The sequence below is a fragment of the Schistocerca americana genome, chromosome 5 (genome assembly GCF_021461395.2).
Source record: "Schistocerca americana isolate TAMUIC-IGC-003095 chromosome 5, iqSchAmer2.1, whole genome shotgun sequence".
Lineage (NCBI taxonomy): Eukaryota > Metazoa > Arthropoda > Insecta > Orthoptera > Acrididae > Schistocerca > Schistocerca americana.
This window is the reverse complement of record NC_060123.1, coordinates 369,572,906-369,597,178: the sequence shown is the minus strand read 5'-3', so window position 1 is coordinate 369,597,178 and position 24,273 is coordinate 369,572,906. Positions and strand designations below refer to the sequence as shown.

Below are 24,273 nucleotides of genomic sequence, written 5' to 3'. Positions count from 1 at the left end.
AAAACATGATACACACAAAAAAGTGGATTATGTCACTGCAAAAAAACTGATCAAATCTGCCAGTTATGCTATTAGGAGCGTCAATCACATCTCTAGCTCTTCAGATTCACTTTCTTGTTTTGTTATTTGAAGCGTCAGATGACTGCTGCGTGTACTTGCACAGAAATAAAATGGCCATCATATATCTTTTTCCCTATACTTAAGTGTGTTATATGGGGAGCGTTCCTGAGAAATTAAAAGCCTGCCGCTGTGGCCGAGCGGTTCTAAGCGCTTCAGTCCGGAACCACGCGGGTGCTACGGCGCACATTCGAATCCTGCTTCGGGCAAGGATGTGTGCGATGTCCTTAGGTCAGTTAGGTTTAAGTAGTTCTAAGTTCTAGGGGACTGATGACCTCAGAAGTTAAGTACCGTAGTACTCAGAGCCATTTGAACTTTTATTATGAAGTAAGTCATTACCCAGGCCTGTAAGAGACACTGACAACTGACAGTAAGTGTGTTCTGTTTGCAGAAGTGGTCCACGAAACGGGCTGCCACGACACGCAGCTGCGACTTACTTGCCGCAACTTGGAGTCCACCATCGCCATCTTAGAGGTGTACTTCTCGCCGGAGCGGGAACAGTGCGCGCCTGACAACGAGACGACGTCACTGTCGCCGTCGACAACGGAGACGTCGACCGCAAGAGAGCGGGCGGCCGCCGAGGCTGCCGAGGAGGCCACGAAGGAAGAGCTGTCGCCCTACATAGTCCGGCCAGCGCTCAACAGGCGGTAAGTGGCGCCCTCTGAAGCCGGCTTCTTCTTCCCTCTTACCTGAAACCTTGCCTCCACCGTACATAGAGGCACAGTAAAGCTACCTGTAACTTACCCCATCTCGTCGTTCACACTCAGAGAAGATACAGAGGAGAAAACTTCCGCTCAAGCTAAGATAGAAAATCCATATTGTTGGCGAGCTATTGTGAGAAGAGAAACTACGACGTACCTTTTTTCAACAAATGACAAAATAAATCACTTTCACTCTGAGGAGTCAAAGGTCATGGCAATGCAGACTGTTGAACACTTCGCAGTGCATTTGCCTTATCGCAAAGCTAGTAGAAATCGGTCGGCGACGCCGCATATTAAATCGCTGGCGATGTTGTTCACCGTAGGGGTGACATGATATCTGTTCGTCAAACACTTGTGATAGTCCTGTGCAGCATCCACGCTTTTGAGAACCTTAACTCTGCAGTACTGAATATTTTCCCTAGACACTGTTGATCTCAGAAATCCGAACGCTTGTGTAATTTCCGATTAAACCTGTGCGTGTTACACCGATTTCCGTACCATCTTCAAAGACGGTTAATATCACACACGGCTACATAATACGGCTAAAGAACCCTCGTCATTGCATCTAACCTCCCGCGACATCCTTGAGGTATATACAGACTCACTCGACGTACAGCGTAGATTAGGTCTTGACGAGACATTGCAATAGATACCGTCTGTTGATGTAGCGCAAGCTGTTGTCTTTTTAACCTTCCTATCGGAAAAAAGATTTTACCACTTGACCCTAAGCAGTCTTTCTAATTGTTGACCCACATGTTGGAGAAGTTGTTGTTTTGTACCATGCAATTCCACTTCTGCATCCCTTAATGTGAAATCTATCCGTGTGATATTTGTCCATATCACGCATAATACATTGCATGACTCTCTTTCTTTTTATGGTATTCTCTCCTGGTGTTGGTGTGCAGAGGAGAGGAATGGTGCACTACCTACACCTCTACGTGTCCTACATCTTCTTTTACCCATACTCTCAGTTCACTGTTCTCCTTCAGTAATTTCTTCTGACAGCATCACAGTGCTTGACGTGACTGTCTCCTATTGGCTTCTTTATTGTGAGGATAAAGGGATTAACCACCACTCTAGAAACTCCATTCATCATCATCATTATTGCCATCATCATCGTTATTACCATCATCATCATTATCACCATCACCATCATCATGATCACCATCACCATCACCATCATCTTGATCACTAGCCCTCTCTCAGCGTGTGAAAAATAGGTGATTTTCGTGATTTTCTTTCAGGTAAAATAAAAAGTAATGCTGAATCTGATGATATAATTTCATTCCTTTGACTCTTGTCTTTAAAAAATCATTTTTGTGTCCACATCAAACTCCCCCACCTGCAGCTGCTGCTCCAGATGAAAGGACCCCTTGCAGCCACAACATTTTCCTCGCCGAAAAAGTCGAGACAAAAACGTGCATGAAACTAGACTTTTAAAGACATCGTAAAACGGCTACATACGGTGATAGACAACTCAATTTAGAATCCCGGCATCAAATTCCGATCAAAGTCGTATTTACCGTTCTCGGGTTATGTTTTCCGCCAATTTGAAAAGTAAAAAGTACGGTCTCGAGAAAAACGCGTTTAAAGTTTTGGGTTACACGCTTTGTAGTTTAATTAAACATACCTGCAGTCAGAGATCCCTGGACCATACAGCAATCCTTCCAGATCGTAAGGAGGTTCTCCTCCATCTGCCTCGTTGCCATGGTGATCCTGCAGGCCTATTTAGGAGCTTTTGTAATTCACTGCTCTGTTCTCTCGATACGCTTTTCGTCCGCTTTTGTGCAGAAGTTGTAACAGGCTGGTCCGGTCTCAAGTTCGAACACGTTCATAATTTTCGTAATGGAATGTTAGGCCGTGGTTGAAATTACATGCTGCTAAATTGGCTTCCGGGTCGACAATGGTATTCGGACGCAGTTTTTTCACAAATCGCCTTGTAATTCCATAACGGAGTTTCTGGCGAATATGATATGAATAGTACAGTAAAGCAGACAACTCCTGGAACATATGAAACAAAAAAAGCATAGTGTGTTTGAAATTTTCAAAGAGGACTACCCCCATAACTCACAATATGTTGCTATGTTCGCTCACGTCTGTCTGTGACAGGCAGTTGGTACGTCACCTCTATACTCACTTCAGATGCCGCGTCTGCTCGCAACACTCAGGCGTCATATACGGCACATCTTCAAACGATAAAACTGGCTTTTAGTCACTTACTAAATTTAAATTGACTTTTGGATGAGCATAGCACTGGTTTTCAAAGTTTGAGGGACATCAGGACACGTTGCTAGGAAGTAGTTTTTAAGGAGTGAGTTTCTGTTCCGCCTGTTTTTTACATCAGTGATTATCCAGCGTCAACCACCTGGGGAAAATTTCAGTGTCTTTTATGTAACTATTCTTCATTTCACGAAACAGTATGTTATGGTGACACTACCGTACTTTTCTATGAGTGTGAAGACGTGTTCTTGAATGTGTATGGCGTATACACAAAAATGCATACATTTATTCTCCGTTTTGAATTACGTAACCCTTTAAATTATTATTTAAAAGACTTCATTCACTTAAAACAGTTTTTAACCATAGGCAGCACTGAATTGTGTGTGTTGACACTGGTGAGATCTGCAGCAGTTGGGTTTCCCAGCAGGGCTGACCCACAAGGGTCTCCTAAGCGATGATGTCATATTTTAAAAAACGTGCTAGTATACAGGGCGAGTCAAAAAGAATACCACAACTTTAAAAATGTGTATTTAATGAAAGAAACATAATATAACCTTCTGTTATACATCATTACAAAGAGTATTTAAAAAGGTTTTCTTCACTCAAAAACAAGTTCAGAGATGTTCAATATGGCCCCCTCCAGACACACGAGCAATATCAACCCGATACTCCAACTCGTTCCACACTCTCTGTAGCATATCAGGATTAAAAGTTTGGATAGCTGCTGTTATTTCTCGTTTCAAATCATCAATAGTGGCTGGGAGAGGTGGCCAAAACACCATATCCTTAACATACTCCCATAAGAAAAAATCGCAGGGGGTAAGATCAGGGCTTCTTGGAGGCCAGTGATGAAGTGCTCTGTCACGGGCTGCCTGGCGGCCGATCCATCGCCTCGGGTAGTTGACGTTCAGGTAGTTACGGACAGATAAGTGCCAATGTGGTGTCTCTCCATTCTGCTGAAATATGAATTGTTGTGCTTCTTGTTCGAGCTGAGGGAACAGCCAATTCTCTAACATCTCCAGATACTGTAGTCCAGTTACAGTAGCACCTTCGAAGGAAAAGGGACCAAAAACTTTATTGGCTGAAATGGCGAACAAATGTACAACCAAATGAAACTTTATAGCTCCCTTAATTCGCCGACAGATAGTGCTTAGCTCTGCCTTTTGTCGTTGCAGAGTTTTAAATTCCTAAAGTTGTGGTATTCTTTTTGAATCACCCTGTATTTCCATGGTGCACCGTCGCAATATTTTTTGTGAGGATATATTTAGAGGAAATTTGGGTATTATGGAATACCATTTGCTCTGTAGTTGTATATCCAAATTTAACTCATTCTTAGATAAACTTAAACTGTTTGGCAATAAATACTTATGTTTTTATTAATAAAACCATCGAAAAAACCGTTTCAGAAAAAGTTGCCCCTCTTGGTTATTACGGAATAGACGGGAAATATCGAAGAGCGCGGTAATAATGCAGATATTCACGTAAATTTGGGAAAATACACATTTAATGTACATAAACTACAATTCTCTGCAGTAACGGTCTAAATAATTTGATTCTACAGCGAATCTACTTCATACCAACAAAGTTGTGAAACAATTACTTACTTGTGTAGTAGAGATGACCCTTTTTACACTCATATATTAGCAGAAGTCACTTATTTAATCTTCTTTCTCAGCTCTGCAGTCACGATGGGCCCACATGGGTATTGTATAGTGCATTCACGCCAACTAGGACATAACAACATAAAAACAGAATCAACTGTATTCAAAGCCAAAACTGAGCAGTACGTAACGACCAACTACTCTTTTACTTATAAATTTCACAGTATTAATCTTTACTGTACCTTTTCAATAATTATTGCGTATTTTCGAAGACTTACTTGCAACACATTTGTCAAACCATGAAAACAGTATTTCTGCGCCTTAACTTACACGATGGCTGGAGACGTATTGAACTCATTACAGTGCATGATGGGAACATTTTGAAGTAGTGCATTTGTTTGTGACTTGTGAGCACCATCGACAGATGAAAAATCGTGATATTTCATTGTACCTGAGGTTCACCTGTTTACTCGGTTCACATACTGAATACATTCATGCTCAGCAAGGGCACTGGTAACCACGCTACAAGCACTGCTCAATTTTCATCGTCAACGTCATCATACTTTATTTTTGAGCCACTTCTGGCGTGCTGTACGTGGTTTGCAGGTTATCAACGTAGCTTTTTGTAATAGGGTCCATGAATTGACACAAGATAAAGCTGTAGGAGCCTGCTGTTGTGGCCGAGCGGTTCTAGGCGCTTCAGTCTGGAACCGAACGACGCTACTGTCGCAGGTTCGAATCCTGCCTCGGACATGGATGTGTGTGATGTCCTTAGGTTAGTTAGGTTTAAGTAGTTATAAGTTCTAGGGAACTGATGACCTCAGATGTTACGCCCTATAGTGCTCAGAGCCATTTGAACCATTTGAAACTGTGAGAGCATCGCCAATAATGTGCGCTCAGACTTCAAGAAGAATATAATAATTCCAATCCCAAGGAAAGCAGGTGTTGACAGATGTGAAAATTACCGAACTATCAGTTTAATAAGTCACAGCTGCTAAATACTAACGCGAATTCTTTACAGACGAATGGAAAAACTGGTAGAAGCCGTCCTCAGGGAAGATCAGTTTGGATTCCGTAGAAATATTGGAACACGTGAGGCAATACTGACACTACGACTTATCTTAGAAGCTAGATTAAGGAAACGCAAACCTACGTTTCTAGAATTTGTAGACTTAGAGAAAGCTTTTGACAATGTTGACTGGAATACTCTCTTTCAAATTCTGAAGGTGACAGGGGTAAAATACAGGGAACGAAAGGCTATTTACAATTTGTACAGAAACCAGATGGCAGTTATAAGAGTCGAGGGACATGAAAGGGAAGCAGCGGTTGGAAAGGGAGTGAGACAGGGTTGTAGCCTCTCCCCGATGTTATTCAATCTGTGTATTGAGCAAGCAGTAAAGGAAACAAAAGAAAAATTCGGAGTAGGTATTAAAATCCAGGGAGAAGAAATAAAAACTTTGAGGTTCGCCGATGGCATTGTAATTCTGTCAGAGACACCAAAGGACTTGGAAGAGCAGTTGAGCGGAATGGACAGTGTCTTGAAAGGAGGATATAAGATGAACATCAACAAAATCAAAACTCGGATAATGGAATGTAGTCGAATTAAATCAGGCGATGCTGAGGGAATTAGATTACGAAATGAGACACTTAAAGTAGTAAAGGTGTTTTGCTATTTGGGGAGCAAAATAACTGATGATGGTCGAAGTAGAGAGGATATAAAATGTAGACTGGCAATGGCAAGGAAAGCGTTTCTGAAGAAGAGAAATTTGTTAACATCGAGAATAGATTTAAGTGTCAGGAAGTCGTTTCTGAAAGTATTCTTATGGAGTGTGGCCACGTATGGAAGTGCCGGCCGAAGTGGCCGTGCGGTTAAAGGCGCTGCAGTCTGGAACCACAAGACCGCTACGGTCGCAGGTTCGAATCCTGCCTCGGGCATGGATGTTTGTGATGTCCTTAGGTTAGTTAGGTTTAACTAGTTCTAAGTTCTAGGGCACTAATGACCTCAGCAGTTGAGTCCCATAGTGCTCAGAGCCATTTGAACCATGTATGGAAGTGAAACATGGACGATAAATAGTATGGACAAGAAGAGAATAGAAGCTTTCGAAATGTGGTGCTACAGAAGAATGCTGAAGATTAGATGGGTAGATCACATAACTAATGAGGAGGTATTGAATAGAATTGGGGAGAAGAGGGGTTTGTGGCACAACTTGACAAGAAGAAGGGACCTGTTGGTAGGCCATGTTCTGAGGCATCAAGGGATCACAAATTTAGGAATGGAGGGCAGTGTGGACGGTAAAAATCGTAGAGGGAGACCAAGAGATGAATACACTAAACAGATTCAGAAGGATGTAGGTTGCAGTAAGTACTGGGAGATGAAGAAGCTTGCACATAGAGTGGCATGGAGAGCTGCATCAAACCAGTCTCTGGACTGACGACCACAACAACAACAACATGTGTGAACACCGAAAGGCAGGCAGGCCACGCTGTTTCAGAGAAAAAGTCCTCTAAACTTTGGAAACCGTATTGTTCCGGTCAAAAATCAACAAGGAAGCCGACAAACGTAACGTGACTTCCGGCCATCGATGAAACTACTGGACGCACAATCAGTGTTGTGCCACAGAGATTAAAAATGCGTAAACATTTGGAGCCATTAGTCTGTGCGCACCAATGGAACACTTACATCGGTAACTGTCAGTTCCTTCCTTCTTTTCACTGGCGTCCATAGAGAAGGAACGAAGGAACGTGGACCAAAGGCAAACAGTGGCCTACGAAACTAACAACAGTCGTCACGACAAAAAGAAAGGATTAGTTTAGTAGCATGAATAACGACTTAGATTTGTCGTCACTCTGAAACGAATTGTGAAGTGAAGAATACTTGGTAAGGAGCTTTCTGCAACTGGGCTGAAACAATGGAAGAAGAAGATACAATGGAGGCTGTAGGTTGTTAGTAGTGGCAGCTTATTCTGACAAACATCGTCGATTTGTAAGGCATTGTTTTACTACCTGGATTCGTTTCGGCGGCATCGATAATTTGTGTTGATAGCTGATTTAATGACTGAATTATCCTTGTGATAGACACACTGGAGGTTGACTGAAATAATTAGTTTAAAAGCGTATAACATATGATGCAGATTTTTTTGTGAACAGTTCATTTCTTGTAGGAATAAATAGTGCAAATCATATGTATCAGCTCAAAACCACATAAATTAATTAAAAAATATGCACACATATGACTATGATAATACACCGGTTTACATACAAGACCAAAGACCTTGAAGCACTAATAAAATTTTGGCTGCCTCCACAAGCCTCAACTAAATTCCACTCCTGAACCGCACATAGAAGTTTGTCCACTACATAGTTACTGCTCGCTGAACTTACGTTAACGAAGCTGAAAATTGCACAAAGAAAAAGAAACATTAGGATTACTGTATGGCTGGTTGTAGTGGAGAAAGGATTTCACAGTAAGTTAGAGTTCTTAGAATACTCAGGGCCTGCCATAATCTTACGATTGTCTATGGCAATGACGAGGGAGGAGATTTTACTATCTTTCTGGGAAAATCAATTGTGGGGACCCATCTATTTATTTGAACAAACAGCAGTATGAGCAGCCACTGATTCTGCTCTCATCAACCAGAAAAGGAAATAACATTAACTACATCTGAATCTATTTTCTAGAATTCAAGATGTAAAAATACAATGTGTCCCAGAGAAGAAAATCACATCAAAAATAAGTCTCTATTAACGCTTTCAAGCAACCATGTAAGGTGGTGCAGAAATGAAAACAAATCACACGAAGCAAAATAATACAAAAAAGCTTCGTGACATAAAATCTACAAGCTGTCGCACCAGATATCGTCTGCGAAAGGGAGTTTATTCCGATATCCATTTAAAAGACGCTCGTTAGGCCTGATACAGGAGTGGACTGGTAAATATCAAACGGATACACTTACCCATGCGGCCACCTTGGGCAAAACCATTACAGATTGTAGAGATATCTATTCCATATCGAACTAAACTTGCTGCAAAACGTTATGCAAACATAGCTCGCACAAAGTCACGAAAATAAAGTAGCCAGTTATAAATGAAACCAAAAATGAAATCCCGCAATTCCATACACAAAAGGTGACTAGATTTCACTAAAGAGGCCGTCCAGATCTGCATCCTTCCCTCTCAGGCACAAGAACAGAATTATATAATAACTGCGACATATAACATCTACAGCATGCCTCTTCCTTCCCGGTGTCAGCGCCTTCACAGTGGACACACAAAGGATTCTCGAAAACATTACCGTCACCCTCTCGCACAGCGACTCACCAGTAAGTGCACGTTTCAGCAATAACTTTCGAAGTTTTAACTTGGATAGATCGGCACATGTCTGCTTTGTACACATGTCATGACTATGTTTACGGTTACGGAACATGCTGCCCCATGACAGATTATGCCTTACTCCAAGAAAAGATACTCATTGACTGTATGCTTTTTGTAATTATGCAAACATAAGGTATATGTGTTTTGGTAGACATGCGTCATTAATTACGCAGGCCAACAATGAAAAAAACACAAGATAGTATCTTATTCTAGTGGTTTTTAGTGTCCTAGATCCTAAAATAACAAAAAATCTGCTTTACAATTCACATTAAAATGTGTATCATTCAATTAATAATACCATAAAGTTGTTATTTCGGTGCAGTGGTTGCACTGGTTAGTACACACCTTTACTATGCTACTATGACTCTTCTGTTTTTGGTCAAGAACCTTTGGCTCTGAAAAACAGTCCATTACCACCTCTACTCATTATGTTGGGCCTGCTGAAATAGTTTGTGAAAGCATTGTATGAAGGAGGAGAATGTTTCATAACTGCCTATACGAGAAGGTTTCTCATACATCAGAAGCGAAATTGAATGATGCCTGTAGGACCTGAAATTCGATGCCTATTTTCGATTCTAACTTCAAATAAACAAAGGAGACTGATTCATAGAGAGACTTGTGAATTATTCACGGAGATTTTTACCAAGGTCTTCGAAAACGAAAAGGCTCCACAATAAATTTCTGTTGTATCCAATATGCTGACAGTTTTAGAAAAAGTTAGGCTGTTTGATGAACATCAACATTCACACTTCTAAGAGGTATCATGAAGTGATTAAAATGATGCGAAGATGGTATCGTGGTCGCCGGAATACCAATACGACGCCAGACTACTGTTGGTCACTTCACTGCGACGCATAAGAGACAGTTCATCAGAGAAAAAGCTGTTTTTCAAAAGAAGAGAGAAAGGAAATACAAGTCAATGGACACATAATTCCTATTTAATAATGGTATAATACACTGTTTATTAAGGAAAACAAATTACTTTCTCTTCCAGTTACATGTGCTTTCTTAATTTCCAGTTTACAAGAAAGTCACATAGTGCCAAAATTGTAATCGTTGGAAAAAAAAAGGTGAGATATGGATTCAGCATCTAAAATTCCATGCGATTGCGGTCTTACCTAACAGAAAGTAAAATTTTTTGTTTGACTTGAGTAATGCTAAGAAGCCGTAATGCACGCTGAGTAGATTCCACAGTGTATAGTCTTTCACTCAGTTATTCTGTAAAATATTTCTATGATTGTCCAATTCGTCTTCATCTGGTCCGACAAGTAGAACTGGAATCTACAAGTACTGAGCAGCTCCAAGATCATTGCCATAGAATAGTAAATACAATTTAAGATCTTTGAAATTAAGACGACTGCGTCATGGAAGTATTTCGCAGAATCATTGAGTGTTTAATTTCGTTCCATTTTCTGTAGAAGGTGTTACAGAATAACGTTTTAAAAATTTGGGGGGCTGTAAAGGATGAAATTCGGAACATTTTACAGTAAGCAATATTCTGTAACCAGAAATTCTATGACACTATGCACTTTCTACGCATTCGCTGAGCTAAATGAACTACCAGACACTGTAGTTTAGAAAACTGGTATTGACAAAGTAGTAGAGTATAATTAAAAACTATAAACTGAATATACGCCGTCGCTACTGTAGAGAAAATGTTCAATGTAAGGACCACCGACTTCGTTACATACTGTGCAAAGCGATCCATATTTCGTCTGGTTGTCTGTAAGAATCCACGCTCCCCTCTGGTGGTATCAAATCCCGTAAATATGCACTCAGTAAGCTCACGCGCTGTTCGTACTGATGTAATGTGCGGAAGGTGTTTACATAACCCCAGAAGAAAAAATCAACAGTAGTGGTGGCGAGGCGTGTGTGTGTGTGTGTGTGGGGGCGGGGGGGGGGGGGTGTCAGGAGAGGGCGCAGGCGAAGGGACTGGCCACCCCCTTCCAGTTACTCTCTGCCTAAAGTTGTCTGTGAGATACGTCCTGACTCCATGATCAAAACACGACGAGGCACCGTCGTACTAGAACTACAAACTAGTGTGCAATGGCAAGGGAACGTGCTCCGAGAGTTCAGGGTAGGCATTCTCCAGAAAGTTCAAATACCATACGCCATTCACAACGATCCAGCAAGGTGATCTCCACGAATTCCGGCGCATATGGTTACTGAGAAGCTCATCTATAACTCCTTCTGCGAGTAATGCGTGGATTTTTAACAGCCCATTGGTGATTACTGCGGGAGGTTTTGTAAATGTTGACTCATCAGTAAACAGCACCCGGTCTGGAAAATTGTGAACAGCACTGCACTGACGAAGGAACCAGTGTGAGAACTGAAAATCAGGCTGGCCCATAGTTTGAAATGGTTGACCGTGGAATCGATGTAGGTGCACACCGTGTAAAACCCACCAGATCATCAGGTGGTACGAGTATATGTGCGTTGAAGGCACCAATTGTACGTATGTTTGTTCTTGGATTGGCAGTTACCTGTTCCGTAACGTCTTCCTCAAATTGAAGGGTTCTTGTCCTTCTTGGACCTGCTTAATATGTATCTGTTGGCACGACCCCTCTCTCAGTCGACGATCGACACTGATGAATAACAGGATACAAGAAGTCATCAGTTTGGGTAACTTCCTGCGCACAACCGACGAGTTGCACTGGCATTCCCGCAACCTTCACTTAACACAAATCCGTATCAACGAGCTCTCCAGATGTGTGATTACCCTCCATGAACTCAGAACTCAACTAAAGCGCATAAAGCGAGATAACCAGACAACTGTACCCTTGCCTTTTGTTGATTAGCTGTGTGTTTAGAACATAGCTTCATTGTATGAAAGGGGACAACTGAAGGACGACCAGCACTAAGGAAACTAATTCCTGTGGCCAGGATCAGGTAGACTACTGTAGTTATGCGCTTGCAATCTTCCATCTGCAGAAATAGCACAACGTCAATGGATGGAAAGATAGCTACCCAAGTGGTAGGACGTCAAAAACCTCCTACTGCTGTAGAAACGTTATTTCATTTTTCCAACTGTAACTTCCTTATTCCAAAATGTTCCGAATGTCATCCTCTATGATTTTCCAGGTTTTGGAAACGTCGTTCTATAACACTCTTTATAATACCTCATCAGTTATTTGAGTGTCATTTTCGAACGAGGCAGCATCTGCCCAAAATTTCTGTGAATGAGTTTCCTTGCATGATCTGTAATGCACTCTACTCTTTCTCTAACTTAAAAAGAAAAAAACAAAAGCACAAAATTTTGGGCGTTCAACAGTGTTCTGTAGAACATCCACCATTTTGCACTTTTTATTTATACGAGTAATTAGGAAGTTTTCCTACCAAGCAGCACCAGAAGGATCAATTGAAATCATTTATGTCATTTCAAACACGTCACTGTGGAATAGAGATGTGGTTGTCTTAATTTCATCCGTCTCGCCATTCCAAAAGTGGCACATTTGACAGATAGCAAATTCTGTCTGCAGAATGAAAACATTTACGCGTAGTTTATCAGAAGACAGCGAATCTGAACTACCATAAGCAAGAGTAAATTTTAGCAGCTGCAACTAGATCGCAACTATGCCTCTTGAATTCTACTTCTCCTTGTCGTTGAATCTGCATCTTCTTATTGTTGAACCCCCGTCACTTTTGAATGTAGATGAACTCACAGCATGCTGGAATAATTGTAGGACAGCAGTTTCTGTTAATCAGTACAATGCCGCGCTGCTCCCCACGCCGGAGGTTCGAATCCTCCCTCTGGCATGGGTGTGTGTGTGTGTGTGTGTGTTGTCCTCAACGTAAGTCAATTTAAGTTAGATTAAGTGGTGTGTAAGCTTAGGGACAGATGACCTCAGCAGTTTGGTCCCATAACACCTTACCACAAATTTCCAATACAAAAAAAAAAAAAAAGACAGCCAAAGTTGAAAATTTCACTTATTTAATTCGCGCGAAGACTAGTTTCGGGCCGTGACCCATTTTCAAATCACGAATAGACAGTCAAATTGGTACTTCAAAATGTAAAACCATGTCAAAAATATGCAAACGAACAGTTACAGCGCACACAGATCTTTATCGTTGTAACTACTTTTACTCAGCATCAAGCACTGTCTGATCCCGTCTCGGCAACGTATATACACGAAGATTAACGCAAATAAGTGAATTTTTGCTACTTAACGACGGTTACTTGTATCACACAGCATCAGTTGCAGTTTCCCAATCCAAGTGCTTCCAGGGGTAACAAAAATTTGATTTTCGCTATTTCATACAATTATTGACCGAATTTAAAAATTTAAAGTGCTGCCACAATCTATTCATTAATAGGCATAATATTACATTACATGTCTAACAGCCGGCCGCTGTGGCCGAGTGGTTCAAGGCACTTCAGTCCGGAACCGCGATGCTGCTACGGTCGCAGGTTCAAATCCTGACTCGGGCATGGATGTGTGTGATGTCCTTAGATTAGTTAGGTTTAAGTACACTCATACTCATAAATTAAGGATAATTGCAGAATGTGGTGCCACACAATACGGCACTTCACAAAACTGGTGCTAATAGCATAGGCACATTGTGAACATATACGACAGAGATCTGTAAGTCCACAGTTTTTGTGATAAGTTGAGAAAATCGTCCTCAAACACTTGTGCCACAAAACGCCACTGTTTCTTGCGCATGTACCCCGACATCAATATGGGATATGATCACTATGTACACATACACAGGCCGCACAACGGGTTGGCATACTCTGGATCAGGTGGTCGAGCAGCTCCTGGGGTATAGCCTCCCCTTCTTGCACCAGTGCCTGTCCGAGCTCCTGTAGTGTCTTAGGGGTGTGAAAACGTGCAGCGATACGTCGACCTAGACCATCCCAGACGTGCTCGATGGAGTTTAGGTCTGGAGAACAGGCAGGCCACTACATTCGCCTGATATCTTCTGTTTCAATGTACTCCTTCACGATGGCAGCTCGGTGGGGCCGTGCGTTATCATCCATCAGGAGGAAGGTGGGACCCACTGCACCCCTGAAAGGCGGACATACTCGGATGGCTCTGAGCACTATGGGACTTAACATCTATGGTCATCAATCCCCTAGAACTTAGAACTACTTAAACCTAACTAACCTAAGGACAGCACACAACACCCAGTCATCACGAGGCAGAGAAAATCCCTGACCCCGCCGGGAATCGAACCCGGGAACCCGGGCGTGGGAAGCGAGAACGCTACCGCACGACCACGAGATGCGGGCGGACATACTGGTGCAAAATGACGTTCCGATACACCTGACCTGTTACAGTTCCCCTGTCAAAGACATGCAAGGGTGTACGTGCACCAATCATAATCCCACCCCACACCATGAAACCACGACCTCTATACAGAGCCCTTTCAAGGACATTAAAAGGTTGATATCTGGTTCCTGGTTCACGCCAGATGAAAACCCGGCGAGAATCACTGTTCAGACTATGCCTGGACTCGTCCGTGAACATAACCTGGAACCACTGTTCCCATGACCATGTACTGTGTTCTTGACACCGGGCTTTAGGGGCTCTCCTGTGACCAGGGATCAGTGGAATGCACCTTGCAGGTCTCTGGGCCAATAAACCATGTATGTTCAGTCGTCTGTAGACTGTGTGTCTGGAGACAACTGTTCCAGTGTCTGTGGTAAGGTCCCGAGCAAGGGTACTTGCAGTACACCTTGGCCGTCTGCTGGCACTGATGGTGAGATATCGGTCTTCTTGTGGTGTTGTACACTGTGCACGTCCCGTACTGTAGCGCCTGGATAAGTTTCCTGTCTGCTGGAATCGTTGCATCGTTGCCATAGCCTTGAGATCACACAGAGGACCCGTGCTACGATCTGCTGTGTTTGACCAGCCTCCAGTCACCCTGGTATTCTACCCCTCATAACGTCATCAATAAGTGTGAGCCATTTTCAACACACAGTCACCATTAGCTCGTCTGAAAACGTCTGCACACTTACTCACTGCACCGTACTCTGATATCCACCAACACACCTCTGCGTATGTGGACTGCTGCCAGGTCACTGTGCGACGACGGCAGGTCAAATGCACCGCATGGTCATACCCCGAGGTGATTTAAACCCACAAACCGCCCACCAGAGCGTTGTTTCACCATGTATCAGCATTATCCTTAATTTGCGATCCTGAGTGTAAATCCCATTATTCCCCGCGGCCAACCTCGCAGTTTGAATGTCATAGCCCAAACTGTTTAGAAGTTATGATGGTTTTATTTCATTTAGTTCAATAATTGTCACCCTGCGTTAACGGCAATCCACACGTGGGACGGTAATTCCCCAGTGTAGCTGCTACTAGTATGGTGCACGATGACACAGAGTGCTGCAAGCGGTCCATTTCTTGTTCTTGGATGGCAGGCGCGCGTGTGAAGGGGACACTATGTGCCTGGTGCACAATACGGCGATCCTCCCTTGGTCATAGGACTTCCACTGGAATCCTTGACGTCGAGTATGTCTGTCCTCACATTCCCATTCAGTCCAACTTCGGGCCACTGTCACATCCAAATGCCCCACAAGTCTGAAGAATACTGCTCGATTCGACTGGCCGGTCAATTGGAGACCCGCAATGAGGCCTTTTTCAAATTCAGTCCGATGCTGATAACGCTATCTCAGACTAGTATGTGGTAGCTTCCCGTGATACTTAGTGATCACCAACATTTGACGCTTGTCATGCTCTTTACACAACCTGCCATGCCTGATGACAGTACTAAAAGCGAACAACGCTAATGTGATCTGTTGGCCGCTCTACCTTTCACAGAGACATGCAACTTTGATCTTTTACTCATCCGCCTAACTGACGCAGTTACTTTGACATCTGGCCATGTCTTTATTTGTATACTCTCTCACAAAGTATTCCTGTTTTGTTAATTCTGTCATTTGTAAATTTTGTAATCGTAATTCTGTTAGCTATGTACTAACTCATAATGATCAACTAGCACTGGATCACATTTTCCTCGGTACTTGATAGATTAAATAAATAATTTTTGAAATTATGTATTTACCTATCGAGTTACGAGGGAAATGCTATCCAATTTTGAGAGCACAAGCAGGTCATTGTATGGCTTAAAACAAATATATTCTAAACCGCTTTGCAGGTTAGTCAGCACATTTAAGACTCATAAATTCTGACTGATAAATATTTAAATTTTTCTACGTATCATTGCCCCTCGAGAATTATCACATCCGTTACACGCCCGACCGGCAACGCCTACCGGTGAGACGCGAGCTGTGTTAAGTGTACGGAATGCGGCAGCTTGCTGGGTCACCGGCGGCGGCGCGCCTGGCCCATTTACGCTAAGTGGATAAACGCCCGCCCACTGCTCGTCGGTGGATCACCTTAGGAACCCCCGACCAGAGTCGCCCTTCTCCGAAGGCGTCAACTTGTCGCCGCTTACCGAGCACGTGCGTCTGGTCAGCGTGGCATTACACGAAAGCGTTCCACAGGCGTTACGGAGAGAACCCTTCCGCAACATAGACCCAGATGTCATATGCAGAGAAATGTCCGTAAAAGTCTTTGTGTAATTGCAAGTGCGTAGGATTCATCGGCAGGCGTTAACCTGAACGAAATGGCTCGCTCTCTGCCTTAGTGACACACGTAATGCATTACTGACACAGGCAATTTCTCCAGACATCGTGCATCACTGTTAAACCTCTTTCTTTATAAGAAAAAGTAATACATTGAAGAGTAGTCTCATATTTAAGTAGAAACAATTTACTTAAGACGTCATGGTTTGGACTACAGAAGGGCTGCTCGACTGAGAGTGCTGTTTATGCATTCATTTACCAAATATTACAGATTCAAAGTTTACTCTCTGACTGCGGATTCCTTAACGTCAGCTGTGTTAGGTATAGATATACTACCTATTACTGACATATGAAAATTTGTACCAGACCAGGACTCGAACCCAGATTTCTCCTCTTATCGCGAGCAGTCACCTTAACCACCTTGGCTATCCGTACGTCATAGCCCACTGCATTCGTCATTTTTTGGGTCGGTCCGCGGACAGTGCACGCGCAGCCTAAGTGGTTAAGGTGACAGCTAGCGATAAGCGGGAAATCTAGGCTCGAGTCCCAGTTCAGCATAAATTTTCATATATCGCTAATAGATAGTACACCTATTTCTAATACAGTAATGTCAAAGAATTCGTAGCCAGCAAATAAATACCGAATTATTTTGTACATCTGTGGATCGTCAACAAGGTCTATTCTTTCAGACATGCAAGTAAATATTACATTTCTTAAATAACAAAATATCGTCAATGATCCGTTCATGGCAGTCGTTCCACCCTCGTTAGAGCGCGGCACCATTATGTTCCAAAAAGCTGCACGCGGAAATGCTGTTATTCGAGGGGTCATATGTTGACTCTATAGATCACGAGATAGCGGCCAAGTGTTTTTGATAGTCCTTGGTCTAGCGACTATTCGTACACCTATTGGACGAAGGGGCCTACTGTAGCTATCCTGTAGTAGCAGGTCAAAATATAAACATTACACACTTCCTCCAGCCCGGGAAAATTGCATTAGGTGTGGTCTACGGCGTGCCTTAGGCGTCTTATAAAATCACCATTTGTCCATGAACTGTTCCTGAGAAAACCCCGAAAAGCGATAATACCTGGGTTCGCAAAGCACCAATTTTACGGATGATCACTTCCATAATTTTTATTCATTGCCAATCGTCGAAATTTTTAATGTTCTTAAGATGACGTTCTCGGTGAGCCTTGAAACTTTTTTTCTGTATCAACTGTTATCGAGATCCAGTGGTTCAAAGTTACCGAACTTATTCACGTAAAGTATGCACGTAATATCCCGCGTGAGACGTAAATGTAGTTTTAACTGACGTAGTAAACACATGGCACCGGTTCTGGGGCCATCGGAAGGATTCTGAGGTCCCCGAACTATGTGTTTAGTCAACAATTTTTTCACCAATGGAACTTCGTGACGTACTGTCTCTATGTAACGGATACTTCACGCCTGTAAATGCTGTCTTGACCAGAAAATTATTCGATGGTGCCACTTGGCGGCGTAAGCACCTACCAAAAAATTACTTCCCATACGAACTTTGTTGAAGTTGCAAATCAAACAACGCATTTTAGTATACTGGAGGTGAGATCTAAGAATGTTGCGCATTTTGTTTTAGTCGTATGTTCAAAGGTCTTCTTCAGTGACTCGAAACAAAATGAAATAAAGTACTTACTGACACTTTTCAAGTGTTAATGACTATACAATAAAATAAAGTAAAACCTGAACACACATTGAGACAGCCTTTCAACAGCCTTCTGTGGAATGTTAAACGAGCAGCCAGCAGGCAGGAAAATATCTGGTTGCGTGATACATTTTTATATTGTACATCAACCGTATAAATCAGAAGAATGTGTACGAACTTCCTGGTCTTATCTATACAGAGGCATGAGCAATAAAAGTCCAAGAGCATGAAATCTGTGTGTTCCAATGAAAGTCACTTTCTCTGCTGCCGTACTGTATTCTTTATTTTGATTTTTATCTCATTTACGTAACATCGAATTCTAGACAATATTGTCTCATCTTCAGGTACTTGCTATGCGTGCTCATGAACTGAATGCCGTTAAGTACTGTTAACTGTCGTAATGTCAAGGGAAGCACCTAATAAGCATCTACCACACAGTTTGATATTTCGTGTCAAACGGCGTGTACTCTCTGCCTCTGCCTCTGCCTGACCCACAAGTAAAGAGAATAATATGAGGTGCAATACTTTAAGTTTTATTTGTAGTTATATTGTTATTGCTGGAATGAAATGGATCAAACATGTTGATTGAGGATGTAGCGCAACAACAGAAGGTATTCACACCGAATGGAAATGCTGCTATTTCATGTCTCTCAACGTATATGGTCCTTTTAGTTTTTCTGATCCTTCATCACCACCACCACCACCATCATCATCATCATCATATAAAGACTAGGCCTTGTCGCTGCAACCATAGTTGTCTCTCCTTTGCTGAACGTTGGAAGTCAGCGTAGTGTTTGAATTTAAAACTCTCCATCACAGAATCCAGGTGATTTTTTCGCGGTCGTTGACCATTTTCTTTAAACTGAAACAATAAGATATGAGTATCAGTATCATAGTTTAAAGAAACTGTGTATAGTTTTAAAAACGTATGTTATCATTTCTTACAGCGTATTTAAAATTTAATACTTTTTTGGGCTTCGGGCTTTGTGTGTAAACCAAAGTATTTGTAGATGGTGCGGAATCTACTAATATTACTGCAGTAGATAGGAACTGATGTTAACCACTATCACTGTTACATCTTTAGGATTGGAATCAGATCCCGGTATGAGTGGGTATGTGGTCTGTCGGGACAGAGGATCGTAGCATGTTAATATTAAAGTGTAGGGAGATCGTTGTGGTGGCGTTGTTTTCGCGAGAGTGTTGTTGCTATGGGTCTCAGGAAATTCATGATGACTAAAAGTTCACATCAGCTGCACAGGGCATAAAGTTTATTATGCCGCGCCGGCATTGGGCTGATACCCATTCTCAGAGGTGCACTGTAATCATCATCGTGTAGTGTGAATAATCTTTAATAAAAGTCCAATTCTAAATAACATGTACATGAAAGACATAATACGTAGCATATGGTGAAAAACAAGAAGGTATGCATAATAAATGAGCCAAAATGAGACTGTTTTACAAATTTGTTTGATTACAATCTAACACCAATTAGTGGTTGTCGCCATATATCTTGACTGCACAAATGTCTTTATTCAATAGTTCCTTTGCTCGAAACATTTCTGATAGTCGTTTTACGTGGTGCTGCACAGGAGCTACACAAAAAAATGGTTCAAATGGCTCTGAGCACTATGGGACTCAACATCTGTGGTCATAAGTCCCCTAGAACTTAGAACTACTTAAACCTAACTAACCTAAGGACATCACACACATCCATGCCCGAGGCAGGATTCGAACCTGCGACCGTAGCAGTCGCGCGGTTCCTGACTGAGCGCCTAGAACCGCTAGACCACCGCGGCCGGCGGAGCTACACAGTTATGGCCTTGAAATGAAGCGCAAGAAACACACATATAGTAAACCGTTGGTTCTTTGCAACAGAGTTAATCGATTTGTATGAAATTTATCACTATAGGAAGATACAGTTCAAGGTTGTAAAAGAGTCTTGCGCGAATACGTCATGAACAATATTATATTTTTTAATCACTAAATACACCTAATGTCAAACATAAATACATGGCAGGAAGAGAAGCGCTACCACAGAAAGGAGCAGCTGCTATTGAGGTGACCATCTTGCTCCCGGCTTCGTCACAGCGGCAAACAGGATCAGCCAGCAGCTAAACATGGCAACTCAGATTAGCAAATATGTACAGTAATTTGCTAATCTAAATTATATATTAAGTAACTTGAGTGTGAAGGTACAACGTAGCAATGCTGTAAAATGTTCACTTGCACTGCTCTATCTGTGAACGACCGGTTTAGTGCTGAATCCAGAATCCAGTGAACGGCAGTGTAGCTAGTAGAATATCAAGTTGTCTCTTCTTGGCCCGTCTCTAATTACCTCAACGTCGACGAGACGTTAAACAATTATCTTTTTTTCTTCATCTTGGAGGCAATTGTAGACACTCCTGACGCTATCTTGATGCTTGATGTGCTTTGTTGATACTAACGCTCACATTGTTGATACTGGTTGATACTGACTTGAGAGGAGTCGTAATTATTCAGGTTTGGCGGTGGGATGTTCACTTCGGAAGTATTAGGGTAACTTCAGGCAGAAGCATAACATAGACAGAGTTCTGCGCGCCCTCTACGGCTCCTAGCTGGAGGCTGGCCTTGCCGTGTGGAAACTTCTCTGTCTGTAGCTGTACCCTGTATCTTTTTATGGACACCTTAATAGTGTAAGCTGTCGACCAGTTGAGCAGCATCGCTAATTTCTCTCCATACGAGTTAATCGTTCAACAGAGGAAAGACAGCTTGACCACCGATGTACCCGTGGGGTTCTCCGCAGCTTATGCGAAAGAACTCCCCCCCCCCCTGTGTAGCAGCACCTCATCGTAGGTCGCTAGAACAGCGAAGTATACGAAGCGATTGTACTAAAGTGCAGCTCATTCCCGTTTTCAGGAAGGGCCGTTCGACAGACGAACACAATTGTTGACGTATATAGATGACGTCATTCTGTTGTAGACTTAAGGAACAAGTTCGATGATCAGGCATTACGACGTATCTGGATGACGAAACTCTGTTGTACGAAAATCAGTATGGATACGCAAACTGTGATCTTGCGAAAATAAAGTCGCTTTGTTCGTCCACGTTATATAGAAAGCCGTAGAAAACGGTGCCCAGGCTGATGAAATAATTCATAGTTTTCGGGAGGCATCCCATACGTTTTCGCGTTTTCGTTGAGTGAAACAAATACGAGCGCTAAGAGTATCTGCCCAGATTTACGATTCGTTTAAGAACTTCCTAACAGTCAGAACCCTTCAGTCGTTCTTAGTGGAACAAAATAGTGATATGTAAAGGTAATTTCGGTGGTAACCAAAGAGAGTGTCATTGGGCCATTACTGTTCACAAAATAAACAAATGATCTACTGTATAGCATCGGAAGCTCAGCGAGGCTTTTCATGGACAGTGCTGTTATCCATAGGAATATTGCAATGTGAAGATTAGCAAACGCAGAAAGACCTACGCGATTGGTGCAGTCGTTGGCAGGTGACACTTAACGTAAATACATGTGGCATATTTCACATAAGTAGCTGAAGAGACCCGTACCGTTCGAACGTACATTTGGGTGTAAATCCTTGGAAACAGAAACAATCGTAAAATATCTAAGGGTAACTAACCGAAGTAGCCTAAAGCGGAATAACAACATACAATTAGTTGCGTAGAAATAAAATTGCATGCGGAGTATCAGTGGAAGAGTCTTCAGGAAACGTACAGGGTGTACGGAAAGTTGCTGTGCAGTGATGACATGGGTTGTAAACGACGTCCACGGCAGCTATACAAGTCTGAACCCCCTTAATTTTATAGGAAAGCACTTCCTGCAGATCTGATTGTGATACACTTCTCACGTACCGAATTATTTCAGTTTTGAAGTCACAAAACATGCGTGGGCGATTCCCCATAGAAAAAGTCTGGGTTGGGTTGTTTGGGGGAAGAGACTAAACAACGAGGTCATCGGCCTCATCGGATTAAGGAAGGAAGTTGGCCGTGCCCTCTCAAAGGAACCACCCTGGCATTTGCCTGGAGCGATTTAGGGAAACCACGTAAAACCTAAATCAGGATGGCCGGACGCGGGATGGAACCGTCGTCCTCCCGAATGCGAGTCCAGTGTGCTAACCACTGCGCCACCTCGCTCGGTAAAAAAGTCTGGCGGAGTAAGGTGCAGCGAGGGTAGCTGCCACCATAGGTTCTTTTAGGTGACACTTTCCCCAAACATCTGTTCAGAAGACAAATAGTGTTGTTAGCTGTATGCTCAGCAATGCCATCTTGCTGAACCCATAAGTAGTTGATATCGTCATCCTCTAGGGGGTCAATGAAACCATGGATCATTAAAAATGACGTTCACTGTTCGCGGTTTTTTATTTTCTGAAGATTCAATGGCGTTACAAGCACAGCACGAGGAATCTTCATTGACCATAAACGTGTGTTTTGTGTGTTAACATGTCCAAAGAGGTGGAACCAGGCATCGTCTGTATTCAAGGTGACATCAGGAAAACCATTTGTATTCCTCTCAATAAAAGATGTAACCGTTTGTAGCAAATGTTTTGCTTTTCATGGTCCGCTTTCTTCAGTTCTTGCAATGCTGTTACTTTATATGTGAGCAATTTCAGTGTTCGCTTAAACGCTTTACGCGCGGTTTCAAACTAGATATCTTTTTCTTGCGCCTTCTTGCGCAATGATTTTATTCGCCTATTCTGTACAGAGTCAGAAATGTCCAGAAACTTTTGTTCGTTTAGTTTAGACTGTCTTCTAGTTCGTTCGACGTCTAATACTGAGCCTATCATACGAAATTTGTCAGTAAGTCCGCTAATTGCATTACGATGAGGTACTTCGAGAAATGCTTCCCGCAACTAAATTTGTGTATCTGTCGCCTTCTCTAAACACATCAACAACAAAATACGCTATTATTTAAAACAACCCAATATATAAACACTACATATAGCATTTAATAGCTTTCATGAGGTGAGCAAGAGCTTAAATGTTACGCAACAGGAGAATGAATTAACAAATAGGTGCATACCCTTACCGGGTTGGATTAATAGAAGAGGTAGAGGAAATTCAACAAAGAACGGCGCTTCATGTGATCGTTTAGTAAGCGCGATAGCATAACTGAGATATACAACCTATCATTGTGGATGCTACAAGACAGGCGCTGCGTATCAAGACAGGTTTATAGCTAGAATTTCGGGGGCGTACGTTCCAAGAAAAGCGGACCAATATCATACTTCCTCCCACATGTCTCCGAAATGATGACGGCGAGAATATCAGAGAAATTAGAGTTCGTGTGGAGGCTTCATAACAGTCATTCTTCCATCATACCACACACTGTAGCGTATAGGGTCATAGGTTAATGTGCAAAGAAACATACAATTTGGCCGTGACTGCACAAACTGATCAAATTCCTGTGCCACGTAAGCTGCCAAATGCTTGTTCCAAGTTAAATATGAAGTTTAAGTTGTGGATTTTTTGGAGGCGCATAGATACAAGTAATTTTAGCGAAGCTGTATGTGGATTGGTTTGATATTGGTCTCGTTTTATAAGCGTCGGTGACCATATATCCCTGGGGTTGGCGCTCCACAACTGTGTCCCAGACCGCCGGCCCGCTTTGTGCCAGTGGCTATTGTCCTCTGCTGCCTGCGGTCCAGCGTACCGCCTGGTAACTTCCAAAGTTGGCTGTCAAGTAGTGCATAGTGAAAATCCGTTCTCCCAGTTACTGATATTTTCAGCCGCTCTTATATTCCGTCTATTGTATCCAAAATTATACTGCCGCAAAAGCTACCTGCGTAGATGTGACTCTCTGTTAGGTTCCTTATGTTCCAGTCTAATTAGTTTAGCTTTCCTTCTTTCCAACATGGTTGAGTCTGACATTGCATACGCGTTCCTTGCAGAAGCAGTGTTGTGCTTGGCCGGTGTAGGACTTCCCCATATTCACAGAAGGCCGTCCATTTCTGGAGTGCAAAGCATCAGCATGTTTTCATTGCTCACTACGTAAGAGTATCTTTGTATATGGCTAATACCGTAGGCGCAGTAGATTTTACAGTAAGTGTGACA

General features: G+C 42.5%; 1 protein-coding gene across 2 annotated transcripts in view; it reads left to right on the top strand.

Moving 5' to 3' along the window:
* Window positions 1-24,273, top strand: part of LOC124615849 — a 446,573-nt gene that overhangs the window by 110,218 nt on the left and 312,082 nt on the right. For both annotated transcript variants that reach the window (XM_047144004.1, XM_047144003.1), the window contains exon 2: window positions 509-764. In XM_047144004.1, coding sequence (XP_046999960.1) covers window positions 509-764 — 256 coding nt within the window. The remainder of the gene's footprint in view (window positions 1-508; window positions 765-24,273) is intronic.